An 18,352-nucleotide genomic window follows, 5' to 3' on the forward strand; every position below is an offset into this window, starting at 1 on the left:
ACAAATCATCAGGGTGTTGAAATTTGCGCACGATCTCTCGTGACATCTGCACCCGTGTTCTCTTCTGGTCAGCATTCAGACATTTTGGGATCCATTTCACACTGAGCTTCCGCATGTCCAGATACTCTGATATTACGACACCCACACGCTCACGCAATATCTCCAGATACGCAGCAATGGTTTTGTTGGATATGCGCCTATCCTCCATGAACATGTCGTGCACTTTGTCAATGTTTTCCGTGGTCACTGCACTTGCAGGCCTGCCAGAGAGGGGTTCATCTTCAGTCTCACCATGTCCAGTCTTAAAACGCCTCACCCATTTGGTTACTGTTGTATATCCTGGGGCATGTTCTCCCAAAGTCTCATGCAAAATTTTATGGATATCCATGGGGGATTTGTATTGCAACACGAAAAATTTGATGACACTGCGAAGCTCATTCTTCTCAAATGTCCTTAGATCCTCCGCCATCTCTTCTTACTGAACGTGAAACAGAAAAAATAACAATGACAAAAGGATCATATTCAGGGTAAGAGGTTTACAGTATATGCTCTTTCTAATGCCTACAATGATTTGTTTCAATTTTTATTTCTTCTGGGTGATTTCATGAACTTTCCAGCCCCCCCTCGTACAATGTTCATCGTTCACAAAAAAGAAGTTCTCGAAATAATTTTTAAAAAAGCTGGGTTCAAGGTTAAAACAAGAATTATCCTCAAGTCACGATAAGTACGTCCTTATCCGTCAGTACTAGAGAGAGAATTTATAAGTACTTGGAGTTAGTGATATGTTCATTTATTTATAAACCCAATAGGTTTATATTCTTTCCAATTGATCGCGACCGGGTCGTGACCTGTGGTATTTAAGAATCATGCAATAATATTTGACCTGATCGTGCCCTGAGCGTTGCTTCAGCGTAGATGTGAATCAAGCTCAAGGGTTGATGCAGTGGTAGTCTACTGCGTAGGTACTCCGTTGGTTGGTTGATTTGGTGTTTGTCTACTTTATGCACAATGAGGCTAATCGGGACTGGACCTACAGTTCAAAGTAGGATCCGAACCACTATGTGCCTCCACCGGGTATCGAACCCGGGACCCCTTGATTACAAGGCAACGACGCCATCGGGGAGGCCCCTGGTGTACTCCGTGAGAGTCTGATATTTTGGTTCTTTCCGAAAATCCCCCTTTTACATCCCTAAGCAGAATAGAACACAAGAACAGAAGCAACGCTAAATTTATTGCAATTCATATGTCCAGTTTACAGTCTCCATATAAAGCGTCTCTGGAGCTTATCCATCCTCTAACCAATGGGTACCTCGAGCCAGGCCCGTACCCGGGGCGGGGCAAGGGGGCCATGCCCCCTCGAGCCATGAAATATTTTGATGCAAACCTACAAAAATAACATGAATATTTTTTTTTTTAAGATTTTGCGAGAATTTAGATTTTCTTCTTTCATAAATGAATGTGTTGTTTCTGGTGAGAGGCAGACTCCAGAAGTCTGCAGTCTACTATATTTAGTAATTTTAGTTTTATAACCATTTATGCGAAGCTACTAAATGTTCCAATTTGGTCGGGACAGTTCACCATATTTACTCCCTCTTTTGACTCTTTTCGAACTGCAGTCTTGATGAGAAAGTGTCCTCTTTTTGTGGTTATTTCACATTCAGACATGTTCTTCATTATAAGGATAATTCCATAGCGTTGGTGGTCACATTCAGGGTACGAATTCCCATGGCGGAAGGGGGATCTCCCACCTTCCCACCAACGATCTTGTTCTATCAAAATTTTCCGAGAGTTTGTGTTATAACAACAAAGATAAACAATTAGTTTGGACTTCAAACATGCTTTACTAAGAATAACAGCATAAACACATACAAAGATGGAATAACAAAGAATGATATCTGCCTGTGTGTGAATGTTGCATACATCTCTTGTTCTCTCTCTCTCTCTCTCTCTCTCTAGGGCTGGTAACAGCAAGGGGTAAAAACGTACTTCTACAGTCATAGATAAGATTTTAAAATTATATCAAATTGGACTAGGAAGAAATGGAGCCGTAGCTGCGAAGGTGGTTGTCATTGTCTCCCTAGGCTCCTGGAACATTGAAATTAGACCGACCTGTTATTTCTCCTCCATTTCTCACCTCCTTTCGTCGGGAATAGAACATAGCATTTACATGTTTATTTAATAGGAAACTAATGTCTTTAAAGTTTCTCATTTTTTGTCCCTCCACCTAGTTATCTTAATTTTCAATCAATTTTGCAGATGTGAACAATAACACACTGCTTCAATGAATATTGTGTGGGATGCACAAACGACTGTCCTTTCATTAGTCACATTTCTTGAATGCTAAGTTCTCTTTTCATCGGATAAGGGTAGTAGGTACATAACATTTCTACAATGTCTAAGTATGCCAGCAACATCTAGGTAGGGGAGGGTGCAATTTCGGTGCAGGGGGTGCGAAAATAATTCTCATCCTGGGCGCTGAAATCTCTAGCTACAACTCTGATAAGGAAATATTTCCTTTACAGAGACCATTAATAGATTTACACCATTATAAAAACATAACACAATAAACGTATGAAAATTTAATTATAATTTTAATAAAAAAGCAATAATTAAATAATATCTAACACTTATTAAAAACATTTCACCTATCTTCTAATTTCTTGGCATTTTGAACCAGTAGTTTATAAATGTAGCACATTAATTTGTTTATATATGTTTATAAATATAAATAAATTCAATAATTAATTAATTAATTAATAATTGACATATATTTAATGACTTTATATATAATATATATAACTAAGATTTCTGGCTTGTCCCCCCCCCTCAAAAAAGTCCTGGGTACGGGCCTGCCTGGAGTGGTGTGCATAACAACGCACTTACCTCTCCTTAATTCACCATAACTCTCCCATACGTGGTGGACATCGAGAAAGACACAAATCCATTACTTGCAGATTACAACGACATGTCCGCGTGCGTCTACACAGAGCATGTGTACCAAGGTTGGCATGTTTGAAACAAAAGTTTTAACAACTTGTTTTAAACGTTCATTCACAATTGTTTAAAACGTTTAAAACAAAAGTGTTTAAAACAATTTTTTTCAGACTTGTTTAAAAAACATTTTGTTACTTGATGTTTGATTGTGTTTATTTGCGTGTTTTGTAACTTTGACTTTTCATTCAATCCGTGTCATTTTGTTTATTGTGCATAGAAATCTCTTCAGTGGCTGAAAATGTATGTTGAATTAACGAAGAAACATGTCGTGATGAATACCGGGCGGCAAGGTTAAAACTCCTGGCTTTTTTTACAAGTGTTTAAAACATTTTAAAAATTGAACACGAAATGGATAAAACAGTTTTGTTTCTCACTTAACACACTGCACATAGTTGTTAATGTCAATATTTAGTTGCATTCACGATAAAAAGGATTTAAAAAAAAGAAGAAAAAGAAACATTAGCTAGCATGTGGACTCAGTGGGGCCTGGCCAAGGTTATTAGAAGTATAGGTTGGGCCAATCCGTTGTTTACTCGTAATGACGAAACGACGGTAAGAGGTGAATTTATCCATGAAATGAATTCCAAATCTATGCGCTAGTGTTGCACTATGCAGATAGGAAACCATGCCAGAAACTGAACAAACGAAATCGAGTACACAAATGAGCATTTCCACCCATTTACATTTTGTGGCTTCAGACAAATTGAAAATAAATATAGATAGGTACTTATTGTTATGCGGGACAGAATATTTTTTATCGGAACGGGATTTTTTTTTAAATCCCGACATTCGGGACGGGAAATATTCGCAATTTCTCGACTAGTCGGGAAATCTCAAATTCTCATTTTCACCTTAAGTGATTTTTCTTGCATTTCTGGAATGAAAACTAACAATTTCCGATAAGTTCCAGACACTTGCAATGTAGAAAACGTCAAGAATTAATACCGTTTTAAAATGACCATTCGGTATTTCCCGACTGCTCGGGATCCAGAAATTTAGGGAAGTCATTTGCTGAAGTCGTGATAGGGACGATTTTTTTCTTTCCTATCTCGGTCCCGACTTTCCGAGATACCGCACACCACTTGTTATTATTATTTATTTTAGTTCAGCACAAGATACATCTTCCAAGTACGTTGAACATAATATATACGTTATATACGTTTTTCAAAAGGATTCTTCGGTCACCGAGCTTTGGATTCGTGTGGAAACGCTAACGTGAATCATGCTAATGCTAGAACCTGCAGTGCGCATTTCTGCCCAGAAGATTATGTACGTAATCTGAAAAGTCAACTTTTAGGTTTACATCGAAGAAAGGTCCTTAAGCAAGATAACTTCGACTCCTAATTATGAGTAGGAATGTAGGGAGTATAATCCTGGTAAATACTTCGCCTACCATTTCTTTGCCATTGGTGTACAATTATCTCTCGCTTTTCCCCTACATATTCACATAAAGCAATACAAATACAAACTGCTAACTTTTCATTCCATTTTGGCTATTTATTAAACGGTACGTGTTTGTATTTATATTTGATAAATTTACTTTGCTCTTCCGGCCATTTAAGTCAATTGAGATGATGAAGAAGTGATAAAATAGATGAATGGCCAATCACAGTTCCCCTTACTTACAAGAGCGACCACAAGAAAAAGAACCTTCCTCCTCTTCCGTTCAACTCGGACTATACGAGTGGAGTACGGTGCACAGGAGTCGCGAGTCTGCGCAGGTTTCTTTGCTTGTGGTTCCACTATAATAGTAATATAAAATTGTACACTCACCTCACTTAGTTCTCCGGCAGTTTGTTTCTTTATACATCATATTTGGAGAAGATACAATTCAATCTATAGTTGTACGTACACTGTATATAACACACCTTATTACTGACTTCCTTGACCCTGGATGTACAAAGAAATGAGCATAATTTTGTCTTCGGTGAAGATGTACCTAAACCAAAAAAAAAAAAAAAAAAAAAAAAAAAACTCAAATAATGAATTCGACAATGTAAATTGATGAGATTTAGTAAATCTTTTGATGAAGTGAACTAATTCTGAGTGGACTAATCGCAAAGGACATAATCAGCTCAGATCCTATTACTTCTTCATGGTATGTGACGTAAAGTTCCCGCCCAACCGTTTTACGGCGTTAGTGCTTATCGCATCTCCTTTTCCATAGCCTGTAGTACACATCCTCATCTAGACATTGTTCTTGTTCTGGTGTTTAATATCTGCATACTGCAACACTGTCGTTTCGTCATTTCACGTGACTTCACATTGAAGTGATGCATTCACTTGGCCGGTCACACGTCATCGCACGCAAAAACTTCAACCGTTACCATGGTTTTGGGCCAGGGCTGGGCCTGGCAACTGTGTTTTAGTTGAAACTTCTCGAACAGACTACAAGTGAGATTTAAGACTGACATAAATTGTATTTTAAGAAGTTAGTCAATCGTTTACTGTAGACCATCCTTGGATGATTAACATATCCCTTATTATTATTCTTAGAAAATGTCTTCTTGGTATTATTTTAAACGTTTTATTTGTTTAAAACATGTTTTCTCGGTTCTTGTTTAAAACATTTAAAACAAAAGGAACGGTTTGTTTTGTTCATTTTGAAGAAAACACAAATTTTGCCAACCTTGATGTGTACGCTTGGAGGAACCAATACGGAACATACACTTCACTGCCGGCCAGACAACTGCACGCGTGGAACATGTGAAAGTTTTTCGCAGAGGCGCAACAAGAAGAAAAGTGACAGATCTGCAAGAGGAAGTCGCTTCAGCTGACTGGAGGCTTTTTCCAGAACTTCCTGGTCTGTCGTGCATAGCAATTATGCCGCAATAGCCCTAAAGACATGCACGAGGCCAATTACAGTCTTGGGTTAACCCTAGCTTACCCGTGTTATATAAGAAACTTCCTTATCTGAGGGAGGGGGCAGAGGCCCACGGCAGTTACATAATAATTACCAAAAAATACCATTTTTGTTAGTAAAGAAACAATTATTGCACCAATGTCACACACACATTTCTTATCATTAACTAAATCTAGAAAATAATAATGCTGAATCAATGCTCTTTTGATTGTATTGACTGAGTGATTGATTTCCTTAATTTTACTTCGCTTTTCTGCCACTTTTGGCTAATCGCGAAGATGAGGATGAGTGATGATACGACGAAACTGATGAAGGGACACTCACAAACAACACCCATGCCCAAGCCGGGATTCGAACCCGGATCTCTGGCGTCGCAGCGCGGTGTGCCAACAACTCCGCTTCCGACGAAGTATCAACAAAATTATGAAAATATTTCCTCGGGCTATCGGCTATCGCACCATGATCAGATGCATAGTGCATACCATGCAGAATAGTTAGAAACACGTTTCTAACTTGTCTCGAGTCCTCGCATGGGTGAACTTTCGCCTTCCTCCACATGCAGGAAAAACAAGTCCTCCCCCACATGTTCAGCAATCCCCGCATATCCTGAACATGCCAGAAAGTGGAAACCTCTGACGTCACGCAGCCTTGGAGAAGAGCATACCTGACCTTTGGCTGCTTTGTAAAGCACACCATACACTATCCAAGTTTTGGCAACCAAGGGAACCTAGCATTATATTAAATTAAATTAAAATATTAGTTAAATATATACATTAATATTGGATAGTTATTATTACATAAATAGGTAAAAAGCTGGTAAAATAATAGATATATAACAGCATTATTGTACTGATTAGCTTTGTAGTTAAAAACAACGGCCCTGGCAAGGAAATTAATGTAAAATAGATACAGAATTGAATATTTATTGAATAACTAAAAAGAAGTTCCAATTGTAATAGGCACAAAAATAATTGTACGGTGATCACTTTTAATTCCCCATTAAAATTGACAAGTAAAGTTGCTGATCAATACTTTATGCATATTATCAGTAGTAGTAGTGTGGACAAGTCTTTGGCACTGTTCTTCAAAGCTGTATGATCCCAATATAATCCTTGCCTTCCAATAAGTTCCGCGGAAGTAAATAACCATTGATTACATAACAAATTATATTTTGATTATTTAATTTTGTACTTCTTAAGTATTTCGAGAGGGAGGTCCGGACCCCCTGGCCACCCCTAAATACGTCCTTGCACCTGAGTGTTTCGGATCCCACTTTAAACTATATGTCCAGTCCAGATTAGCCTTTCTGTGCATGAACTCAGAAACAAACTTTGAAACTATCGACCCCACAAGTGCTGTCAGAAAACAGCTTCAAATTGTGAAGTAAGATTCTGTATAATTTGAAGGTTTTTGTATTTTATGTGCACAATGGAAATTGTTTCTTAATTTTGGGGGAAGTTTCTGTTCGCTTTATAAAAAGTTTTTCTGTTCAGAGAATTTCATCATTGACATTTCTTTGAAGTTGGTGGTGATTTCAGATTTTCGCCCACAATAGCGGAATCAATATTTGTCACATCATTGATAATTCTTTTCGATATCCATAATTTTCCTCAGGACCATATTTTCAGCATGAGATCCAAGACGTACATATTTATATGTTTCGTCTTATTTTCCATGGCGAAATTAAGGCTGTGCAGAGCCTTCTCTACCACTTAACCATGGTTGCATCTACATTTTTCGCAGAGGCGCAACCACGAATTCTTGTTTGGTGGTGGGCAAGTACCAGTATAAATTTAACAATAATAATAAATAATGACATTATTATTATTATTATTATTATAATTAGTAGTAGTATAACTTGACAAGTTTAAAAACAAGACGCTGCAATCCATTGTTTGCGCACCTCACATCACATTTCCCCACTCCATTGTCTGCAGCGACGTTCGTTCGCAGTGTTGCAACCTGGAGGGAGCGGAATCGCCTGAGAATTTTCAACGAAATTTGAATGTGAAAGGCATGAATTAGTATCCCGTCACCTACGCTACCTATTGATTACGCTAAATTCTAAATACATTTTGATATTTTCCCTTTAAACCTTAAATGAATTAAGTTATATTAGGGATATTTCTTACCAGCATAAGAAATGTATGAAATAAAACGATAGAAAAATGAAAAATATATAAACGATAGAACTGAGGTCACCTTCTAAATGTTTTCCAGTTCTCCTTCTTCAGTTTCACTCTCCCACTCATCCGAGTCTGTGTCTACGGATGAATCTGTGTCCGTGTCTGAATCGGCTTCACCAAGTCTAATTCAGTTCATCTACACGCTCGTCCATAAGTCCATCTCTTTCAAAGTAAGAATCTTGCAGCTAAGAGTAAAGAGCATGAACATTTCAATGCTTTAGAAAAGAACACAGGCAAGCGTGTTATCAGATTGCCTTCTCGTGGTGATTGTTGTACGATAAACAAACGAACCACCACCTCACTAGTTAAAAAAAAACAAAACTGGGCACTGCTCGATGTCGCATTCAGAAAATGAAGTAATTCGCCCTGTAGTTTCTCTTCGTGATAAACGTTAACGCACGTGCGTAATACTACAGTTTACGATCGGCGCACCGCACGCATTTTCAAAGGCCGGATTAAATGAAATTAACCACTGATATAATAGGAGCCTGCATGCACCGTCACGCTAAACAGTGAAAATGGTTTGTCATATTTGTTTTAGCTTAATTTTGCTGAGTTGGCACCACTGGTACTCTCAACGCCAGACCAGTGAGTAGAAGAGTGGTGGGGAGGATGACGTAATAGGAAGTGCTCCGCAGCGATCTGTGCATATCGGGACTTAACTTGTCAGGCTATAGTAGTAGTATCAAAGACGTTATTATCCTCGAAAATTCCGCAAAAAGGGGGGTAGGAATCTGTGCTAAAGCATTTGTGTTGGAACAAAGTATTTGCAATATTTTTTTCAAACCGTTCAATTTCACATTAACTAATAATGAAAAAGAAGCACACAAACTATATTTTTGAAAGGCAGAAAAATGCATTCCGAATATCGTACATAACTTTCATGTACAACATATATTATTTAAATACAGTACACACATAATCAATTCATCCACCTTATAATATAAACCAACAGTAAAAATTATGTAAATTGTGTCTCTAATGTGCACGCTCCTATTCCACAAAAAAAAGTTCATGCATAGAAGACAAAATTTGAAATCAAGGGGCCCCCTTACAGGTGCACTTGGCCGTCAACGCCCCCCCCCCCTGTGATTGCGGCACTGATTTTTCATTGATATAAGCACATACAAAGAATAAAAGTAATAAGAAATAGGGAAAGGTAAATGAACACAAAGACAAAAAGTACATACACACATACTGTCATACACGCGCGTCTCATTTGAAAACATTCGGGTAATATTGCATTTTAGAGTGTAGACGGATATCAGTGTCCTTTTCTGCATATGATATGCACATGTTAAAGGTGATGGGTTGCTTGATATTAAAATATCAAAAAATTGATATTAAGGACGTATTTTGAATTTCGAGGGGCAATTTATTCCACAGACAAGCAGTGGACACCGCGAAGGAGTTTGCGTAAAAATTAGAGTTGTGAAAGGGAAGGACAGTTGAGATCATGGCCGCAGGCAGGAAAAACTTTCGGGGAGGGTTCATTCATAATTGTTCTCATGGGCGTCACCAGAAATTTGAATAATATAAATAATAACAATGATTGTACTAATAATTAAAATTTCATAATAATGAAAATTTTATTCCATATTAATAATACTAATAATTATTATTATTATATTATTGTTATATCCTTGAGGGGGCTTACTCAATCCAGAAGATGAGTGAATATCCAGCACAAGTTCTTTTTTTTCATTTTTTTTCATTTTTTTCATACAGTGTGTACTGAAATACACAATTATTATACTTCGTCATTAAACTCTTGATACCTTCAAGAAAAAGCTGTAAAAGTTAGATAGAAATTTTAATCATAAAGTTTTTGTTGTTTGACTTTAAAATTAAATGTTCGGAATTTTGAAAAGTGTGGAAGCAGTTATTCTTTTCATAAACTTAGCCTGCTGCATGGATTGCAACCTCAATCGCGAACGTAGCGCTACGAAACTGGAGATCCTAGGTTTGAACTCCTATCAAGGGGGATTTTCGACTTTATCGGACAGGGAATTTAAAAGCTGGAAAGGGAATTTTGGACAATCATAAGGGAATCTTCAGTCTATATTCCTTGTGACTCAGGAGCAATACTGGAAAGAGGACAGCAGAAGTGATAATGGTGGGGTCGCGGGTGGGCGTCGATTCTGAGAATAAATCCTGTTTCACTCAACTTTCAGAATTCCAAATTTATGAAAATTCTAGCTCGATCGTTTCAACATTGAATTTTTGTGATGCTTTGAAGAAAAAAAAATTGAAAATTTGTTACAGATTTTGGTTTCTGAACTTCCATTAATCCAACATGTCGGAAGTTTCGGGGGGGGGGTTGAACCCTAGAAACCCCCTCCCTCTAAATACGGCCATGGTTGAGATCTCTCTTACGATCTGGTGTTGAGGCTATGGGAGTTCGTTAGTCGACACCATAGACGTAGGCGCTAGGCAGTTAAGGAGTTGCTAAAACATTTATCACTTCCAAATGGCCTTCCTAAATGTTGCAAGACTTACGAAAAAACAAGGAACAATAATGATGTTATTAGAGCTTACACAAGCTCAATCTTCCTCTTTCCGAGAAAGATGTATATTTTACGATCCTGCCCAGACAAGAAAATGGGTGCCTAAGGCATTACGCACGCCTAACTGCCCCTTACCCAAGGATTGTTTAAATCGTAAACAACACTAGATTCTGTAGCGATGGACAATGTCGAAAAGTAATTTCTCCGGGTGAAACTTAACAATCCCGAAAGCTGTTGAAACATACTTGATGGTTAACAATTAAGACACGTAAAGCTGGAATCATCGCGGGAGGAATGTTATGACGTCATGTGAACTTGAGATGATCAGAGGAGGAAACGCTGCCGTTGTGAAAGATAACATGCTGAAGGTGTGTGCGGGAGACACGATGCGTTGAGGTGGGATGCTCCAGGCGTGAAAGAATTCAGAAAATATTCCACAGCTTGCTTCACTGTGAGAGGAGCTGGAAAAAAAAACAATTACGACTGCTCTTTGGGTTAACAAGAAAGCATCCTCAGAGGTCGATTCAGCTCAGCTAACATTTGAAATTCAATTAGTGTTTCATCATCACACTGCGAAGGAAACGATTAGATTTATATATTTTTTTGTGTTCTCTATGTCTATCTTATCTTAATCAAGCTCCTATTTAAATCTTCTTCCGTTAATACACCTCCTTTTAAATGTATTCACTCTAGCTTTTCCGAGGTGGGGCCTGTTAAACCCGCCACCTCTATGTTGTCAATTTTTCAACTGTGAACATTTTTATTAAAAAATGAAAATAAATTACATTTTTTCCTAGACTGTTCTCAATATTTGTGTATTACTTTTGTTCATAAAAATATAAATGTAATGCAAATAGGAGGCAAAATGCACTAGGAGGACCTATAAGGTGATACTCGAGACACTCATAACAGTAAGAGAGTACAATTGGTTGGTAACAGTGGCGGCGATTGGGTTCCAAAACTGCGGGGGTAAGGACAGCTTACTGTCCCTTGGTAATATAAGGTTTAGCATAGTGATGGGGCAAAAAGTGGGAGGGCGGGAAGTGCCCCCTCTTGCCCCCTAATCACCGCTACTGGTTGGTAATGATGGTAATTTTTTGTAATTATTATAATTAATATATCACTGCACATACATAATTAACAAAGGAAACAGTGATTCAATAACGAAATTGTTTCTTGAAGTTTAGTGATAGAAAAAGTGTAGGTCTGTGAGCTCAGGTAAGTTTCTCGTACGGCACGGGTGAGGTAGGGTTAATCCAACTCCTTATATATAGATCTTCTTCCTTTAATCTATCGCCCTTTAAATATTAACTAACTCTCTAGTCTTCTTAAACCCGAAGGTTTATGGCTGCAGCTACACAAGCCTTCTGTCCCTATCCTGGGCTAGATCATTCACTCCTTTTCATCCTTGTCGATTTCCTTTAGGTCCATCTCAACGTTGTCCCTCCATCTTCGTCTTGGCCTTCCTAGAGGTCTCTTACCATCAGGTTTCCCAACAAGAATCCTGTAAACTCTTCTTCCCTCTTCCATTTGTGCCACATGGCCTGCCCACCTAAGTCTTCTTGACTTAATTATTTTAATAATATCTGGACATGAATACAAATTATGTTCTACGCCCTTTAAATATTCTTATGTTAATCCTCCACCTTTTAAATCTTCTGTTAATCCACCTCCATTTAAATATTCTTCTGGTTTTCTTTGTCTCTCGATACTTCTGTTAAACTACACTATCTACCAAATAGTAATTGGGCACATATGATGGTGGTTAATTTAGTATCTAATTTGAATTATTTAGTATCATTTAGTGGGACCACTGGTGGTTGTTAGTGGCACAATGAACTCACAGGCATACTGTACAATACTAGACAATGAAATTCTCCCAGCCTTGTGGCGTTTTTACGGAATGGACCCCTGTTACTTCCAGGATGACAATGTTAGGTGGCATGTTTCGGAGGCTACTATGCAGTGTTATGCCGAAAACAATGTTCACCGATTGGTCTGGCTTGCACAGAGTCCTCATCTCAATCCCACAGAACACCTTTGGGAGGCATTGGACTGGCGGGTGAGGTCTCGGGAGATGCGGCCAAATTCCATTGTCCAACTGAGTGAGATCTTGCGAGAGGAATGGCGAAACATTCCAATGGACGTCCTCCACACACTAGTCGAGAGCATGCCTGACAGAGTGGCTGTTGTTATAGCAGCAAGACGTGTCTCCACGAGGTTCTAACAGGGTTCGAATCACCAGACAAACATTTTGTACACGTGCCCAATTACTTTTTGGTAGATAGTGTATAAAAGATGTTGAAAATTTCTCACCTGATCTATTAAGGTGGATTAAAACTCTCTAATGGTGGGAGTGGGGACCCACTCGCCACCTTGCTCCCATTGCGACGCTCGGACACAGACAGATATCCGGATGACGGACAAATCTGATGTCCGGACTGAAACTTCTTCCAGACATCTCCATGAAGTCCGAACTTGTGTCCATATTATTGTCTAACTGCATTTTTGTGCTTTGAAAAAAAGCAGCTGTCTTCATAATTTTGTTATTGTTTCTTCCAGCACGGAAGCAAATCCTGTTCAATGTGTCAGGAGCGTTCAAGCCAGGGGAGCTGTCTGTGATCATGGGGCCCTCTGGAGCCGGCAAGAGCACGCTGCTCAACATCCTAGCAGGATACGCGTAAGTGTGACGGTGTTTCTTAATTAATGTTGGCCAATATTATACAGGGTGTTCATAAAGTCCAGGTATCATTACAAAAAAACATATCTCGGAAACTACATGCAATAAAACAATGCTGTTGATTCCAAAATGAGCTACAACTCTCCACATTTATATGCCATACACCTCAATGTGCGCTCCTCCAGTTGCTCTCAGAACATCAAGGCGGTAATGTGCCCATACACGCCCCAGCATATCACCAGTAACAGTTAGGATACTCTCTGTTATTCTTCTTCGAAGAGTAGCAACATCTGGAACAGGAGTGCGGTAAACACAATCTTAGGCATACCCCCAGAAGAAGAAATCGAAGGGTGTGATATCAGGAGAGCGCGATGGCCGAGCTATGTTCTTTTGTGATGGTACCGGGACTTTATGAACACCCTGTGTATATAAAACCTCGTCTGTCTGCAGCCTTTGATGATTTACAGGTGATGTTTAGAACCAGACACTTTACCTACATGATATATTGTAACATCTTCACATGTTTACGTACTTATATTTAGTCTTCCCCATTTTAATGGTAAGTTGCAATGTTTTTCAAGATGGCAATGTTTGTATTATGGACCCCCACGGTGCTAGTAATGTGGAACATACACGATTTAGATAGCTTCTAAGGTACTTCTAAATAGTACAGTCTACTGTAGAGAAACAGGGAAGGAAAGAAAGAAAAGGATGTACAGGGTGAGTCAAAAGTCCCTGACCACTCCTTATAAAATGAAAGGGAGTGTAGATTGCAGGAATTGGTCATGGTTGTAATATGTTACGCCTAGGGGTAAACTTTTTTGTGCATGTATGAAAACATCCGCCATCTTGGTGACCGCCATCTTGGATCCAACTTCATTTCTTTAAATGGGAAGGGGTCATGTGGGGTATGGTTGTGGGTTACAATTTCACCAGAAATTCAGTGGTGAAGTCAGATTTATGAAAACTTTAATGATAAGGAAGTTATGGGCATATGAACGTTACATAATGTGTTCAACATGCTGTCCTTCTTGTGCTATGCACAAGTTGAGGCGGTTCTCCCATGCTCTGTTGACACGGAGCAATATCTCAGGTGTGATTTGTGCACAGGCATCCAGTATCCGTTGCTCCAAGTAACCCACATCCCGAATCTTTTAGGCATATACGATTGACTTGACATGACCCCACAGGTAGAAATCGAGTGGGGACAAATCTGGTGATCGGGGAGGGCATTCCACTGACCCACGTCGACCAATCCATCGAGCAGGAAACTGGAGGTCCAGATAGTGACGAACCTCTGGCCCATAATGAGGTGGTGCCCCATCCTGGTGAAAATATGAGGGGAAGCTGCCATCCTCCGTCAAAACTGACGGAAAAATGTGTTCTTGTAACAACTGAAAGTAGCCGTCTGCATTTAAATTGTCATGAATGAAGAATGGGCCCACAGATCCCAGCACCTACCATATTGCTCGGATCTCTCCACAACGGGTTCCCGGAGGACCAATACCGCATGTTCTGTTTATTCACTTCCCCATTCACATAAAATATTTACTTAATCAGAATGCAGAATATGCAGTGCAAAGTGTGGGCCCTGGTGAATTTCCTCCACAGCCCATTAACAAAACTGCATTCTCCTATCCGGGTCGTCCTCAGAGAGATGGTGCTGCAGCTGCAGCTTGTACGGGTACCCCATAACCATCTTCAACAACCTGCAAATGGAACTCTGGCTGACACCACATTGCACAGGCATTCGACGTCTGCTACGCTGCGGAGACTTGGCAAACGATGCTAGCACTGCCGTAGCTGTTCCTTCGTCAGTGGCAGTTCTGGGCCTACCAGATCGTGGCCTGTCCTGGACTGTACCGCTCTTTTCGAACCTGATCAGCAATTGGTACACTGTAACGTGCGACAATGGGTTCCGTTTAAGGTTCCGTTCGTTGAAATCACGAGCTACAGCACAGGCACTTCTGCCCCCCCCCCCCCAGCTTAATGATCCGGATTTGTTCGGCCTTGCTCAATGGCATGGTTCAGCACCTGCAAATGATACGGAAGTATCACTTTCATATGCCCATAACTTCCTTATTATTAAAGTTTTCATAAATCTGACTTCACCACTGAATTCCTGGTGAAATTGTAGCCCAAAACCATACCTGACATGACCCCTTTCCAATTTAAAGAAATGAAGTTGAATCCAATATGGCGGTCACCAAGATGGCGGACGTTGTCATGAAATGCACCAAAAAGTTTCCCCCTAGGCCTAACATATTACTGCCATGACCAATTGCTGTAATCTACACTCCCTTTCATTGTATAAGGGGTGATCAGGGACTTTTTGACTCATCCTGTAGAAACAGAAACAAAGATATACATAAAGTAAAGAGAGAAAAGTAGAAATACAGGTAGAAGGAAGTAAAAAAAGAGGTAAATGATAAACAGAAGAAAAGAGAAATACACAAAGAAAGAAGTTGGAAAGAAGGAAGGGGAAAACGAGAGAACCTGACTATGATGACATAAGACGAATCCATCTGAAAATATTTCGTGTACTTTTCTCGATAATTTTTACACAGGTTAGCCTGTAAGTGGACTATTATAACATTTAAATTAGAAATGGATAGCCAATAGAATAGGAAAGCCCAACATAGCAAAAAAACGTAAAAACTGAGCTTATAGTTCACACAAAACAACTCAAAAACAAAGTGTGGTTCCATACTACCAACTTTTCGTCTATTAATGATGATGTACCGAAATGGTGCCTTCACATCACTTCTATTTACCCCATTAGTAGGGGCATACATATTTCGTTTTGGACGAAAACACGAAATGTTAAGGGGGAGACCCACTGTAATGTTGTTTACTCACGGTTTTGAAAGGAGCGAGTGACATTTTCCTAACATATTTTGTCTCAATCAACAATCTCTGAAGTCTGAATTAGCCTGTCAGTTATGGAAATCGCGGAAAATAGATTAACTCTGCTGTACATACTTATACCGCGTTTGGTAGAACCTGTCCCGCTTCCCGCGCTAGGGAGCGCTCAACAGTTTCGGTGTCAATGAGAAACGAGGAAAAAATCGTCTGCTGGGCAGCGAGGAGCGAATGAAAGCCAGAAGAGAGGCGTTTACGTAGACGCTGTTGCGACGTTGCGTATTTTAATTGGCTGCCTGGCTTTGACTTTCCCCAGCACGGAAACTGTTGAGCGCTCCCTAGCGCGGGAAGAGGGACAGGTTCTACCAAACGCGGTATAAGAAGGAAAAATGGACTCCATTACACAGAATATATTTAGATATAAAGGTATATAAACAAATAAATTATTAATAAAATTACCATTAAAAATGAAAATATAAAATAAATATTAAAATAATTAGGATGAATTAATTGAAAGATTAAACGTAATACTCTAAAAAATACTCTAAAAAATAGTTAGGACGTGTTATCAGAAGGGAAATGTTAATTTCGTGTAATAAGTATAGTTTTTAAAATCAAATTTATGGTTCTATTCACCATTTTTAACATTGATATGCATATACAACATATTTCGTATACCGCTTTCGATCCCGAAATGTGCATAGTTTTTGCACCAAATCATGATCTTTTATTCACCATAAATATGTGGTCCTAGCCAGTAGTCACGTGTGGATTCTGAATAAATCGTTCTATTTGTTTCATAATCAATGACAAGCGCTGTTGCAATCGTATGAAAACACTCCCTAAGGGCAGCTCCCAAAACTCCCAACGACAATCGCCACGAAGTTCTCAGAATAGGACAAAAGTTTCAAGTGCGGAGGGTGACATTACGTAACTGGCCCCCTTGAACTTGGTTAAAATATCTCAGGGGCGCGCCAATAATGTATACAGCCACGTGTAAACAAAGACAATTACCATCCACGTGTTTCAAACACCTACAGACATGAATTGCAGCAAAGGAGATATAATTATGCACGAGGAAATAAATCTACATATCAGTTGTCACGTGCATGAGGAAATAACAATGCTTACGTCATTCTAGTTCATGGTAATGTGCTGTCAGAAGCGCACCTTATGCTACAATCACACGAGGCTGGATATCCTGCTGTATTTCCCAGTTGGGCTTGGACTAGTTGCCGTACTTGTTGATATACCTTTGTTCCCACAAGGCACTGCGTAGAGCAGATACGCTAAAAAGCATGGTAAAGATATGTGCGTAAAAAATAAGCGGGACTTCACGGGTCGAAAATGCCGGCATCCGCACCGTCTGCAGTCACGCGCTAGTGTGAAGAATGGTTGTATATATTGAGGATAAAATTATGTTTTTAGAGGATTCGTAGCATCGAAACGAGGCGTCGAACAATAAAATATTAAGGGCTGTATTTGGCCTTGATGACCACTATAATCTGTGAAAGTACTGTCACACCGCATTTGTACGTTTTCTTACTAAGCGACGTTTTTCTGCTACCTTTGGCTAACCGCGACGATGAGGATTCATGGTGCAATTGATCAAGTGACACTCACAAAGAACATCTATGTCCTGGCCGGGATCTAACCAGGGACCCCTTGATTACAAGGCTACGTAGAAGGTCCGTGCCGGGATTTGAACCGGAGAACGTCGGTGGCGGGATAGAACTTAGTAACACTGTGCATTTGCCAAGCCATGCATGTCGAGACAGAGATACGATACCGAACTTGGTCTCGTCTCGTCTCGAATCAAATTGCAACAGAATGTGCGCAGCTTATCATCAACGCCGTGCCGCCTGTGTAATTAACAAGAGGTTATTTAAATGATAAAGCTTGTTACTTGCACGTGAGGAAGATTTCCCTGCACAACGATTGATACCATTCCCAGGGTTATTTCCTTGACCTTCGTTCCTTCCTCGGTTAACCTTGGAGACTTCGCAGAATAGCTAAGTCGCACCGCCGAAGCTTCATGCGCCAATGTTAATAAAATACAATTATTACGGCGTGGGGCGGAGCGTTGTCGTGCAGCAGTCATCCCTTTATGGCGTTCATGTTTCTAACAGATTTAAGTTTTCGATTTTCTCTCCTTCCGAACCCCTTCTCTATCCAATTTAGTCACGGACCTAAAAATATAAGATCTTATGAGGAAAAACTGGGAATGTATAGAACAAAACACGTGTGAGAAGTATGACGT

At 39.5% G+C, this 18,352-nt stretch overlaps 1 protein-coding gene across 1 annotated transcript in view; it reads left to right on the forward strand.

Moving 5' to 3' along the window:
- Positions 1–18,352, forward strand: part of LOC146000217 (ATP-binding cassette sub-family G member 1-like) — a 121,578-nt gene that overhangs the window by 34,560 nt on the left and 68,666 nt on the right. Inside the window, exon 2 of the mRNA XM_083137615.1 lies at positions 13,113–13,230. Coding sequence (XP_082993741.1) covers positions 13,113–13,230 — 118 coding nt within the window. The remainder of the gene's footprint in view (positions 1–13,112; positions 13,231–18,352) is intronic.

This window comes from Lepisma saccharinum, chromosome 16 (genome assembly GCF_977018435.1).
Source record: "Lepisma saccharinum chromosome 16, izLepSacc3.1, whole genome shotgun sequence".
In the NCBI taxonomy this organism is placed as follows: Eukaryota; Metazoa; Arthropoda; class Insecta; order Zygentoma; family Lepismatidae; genus Lepisma; species Lepisma saccharinum.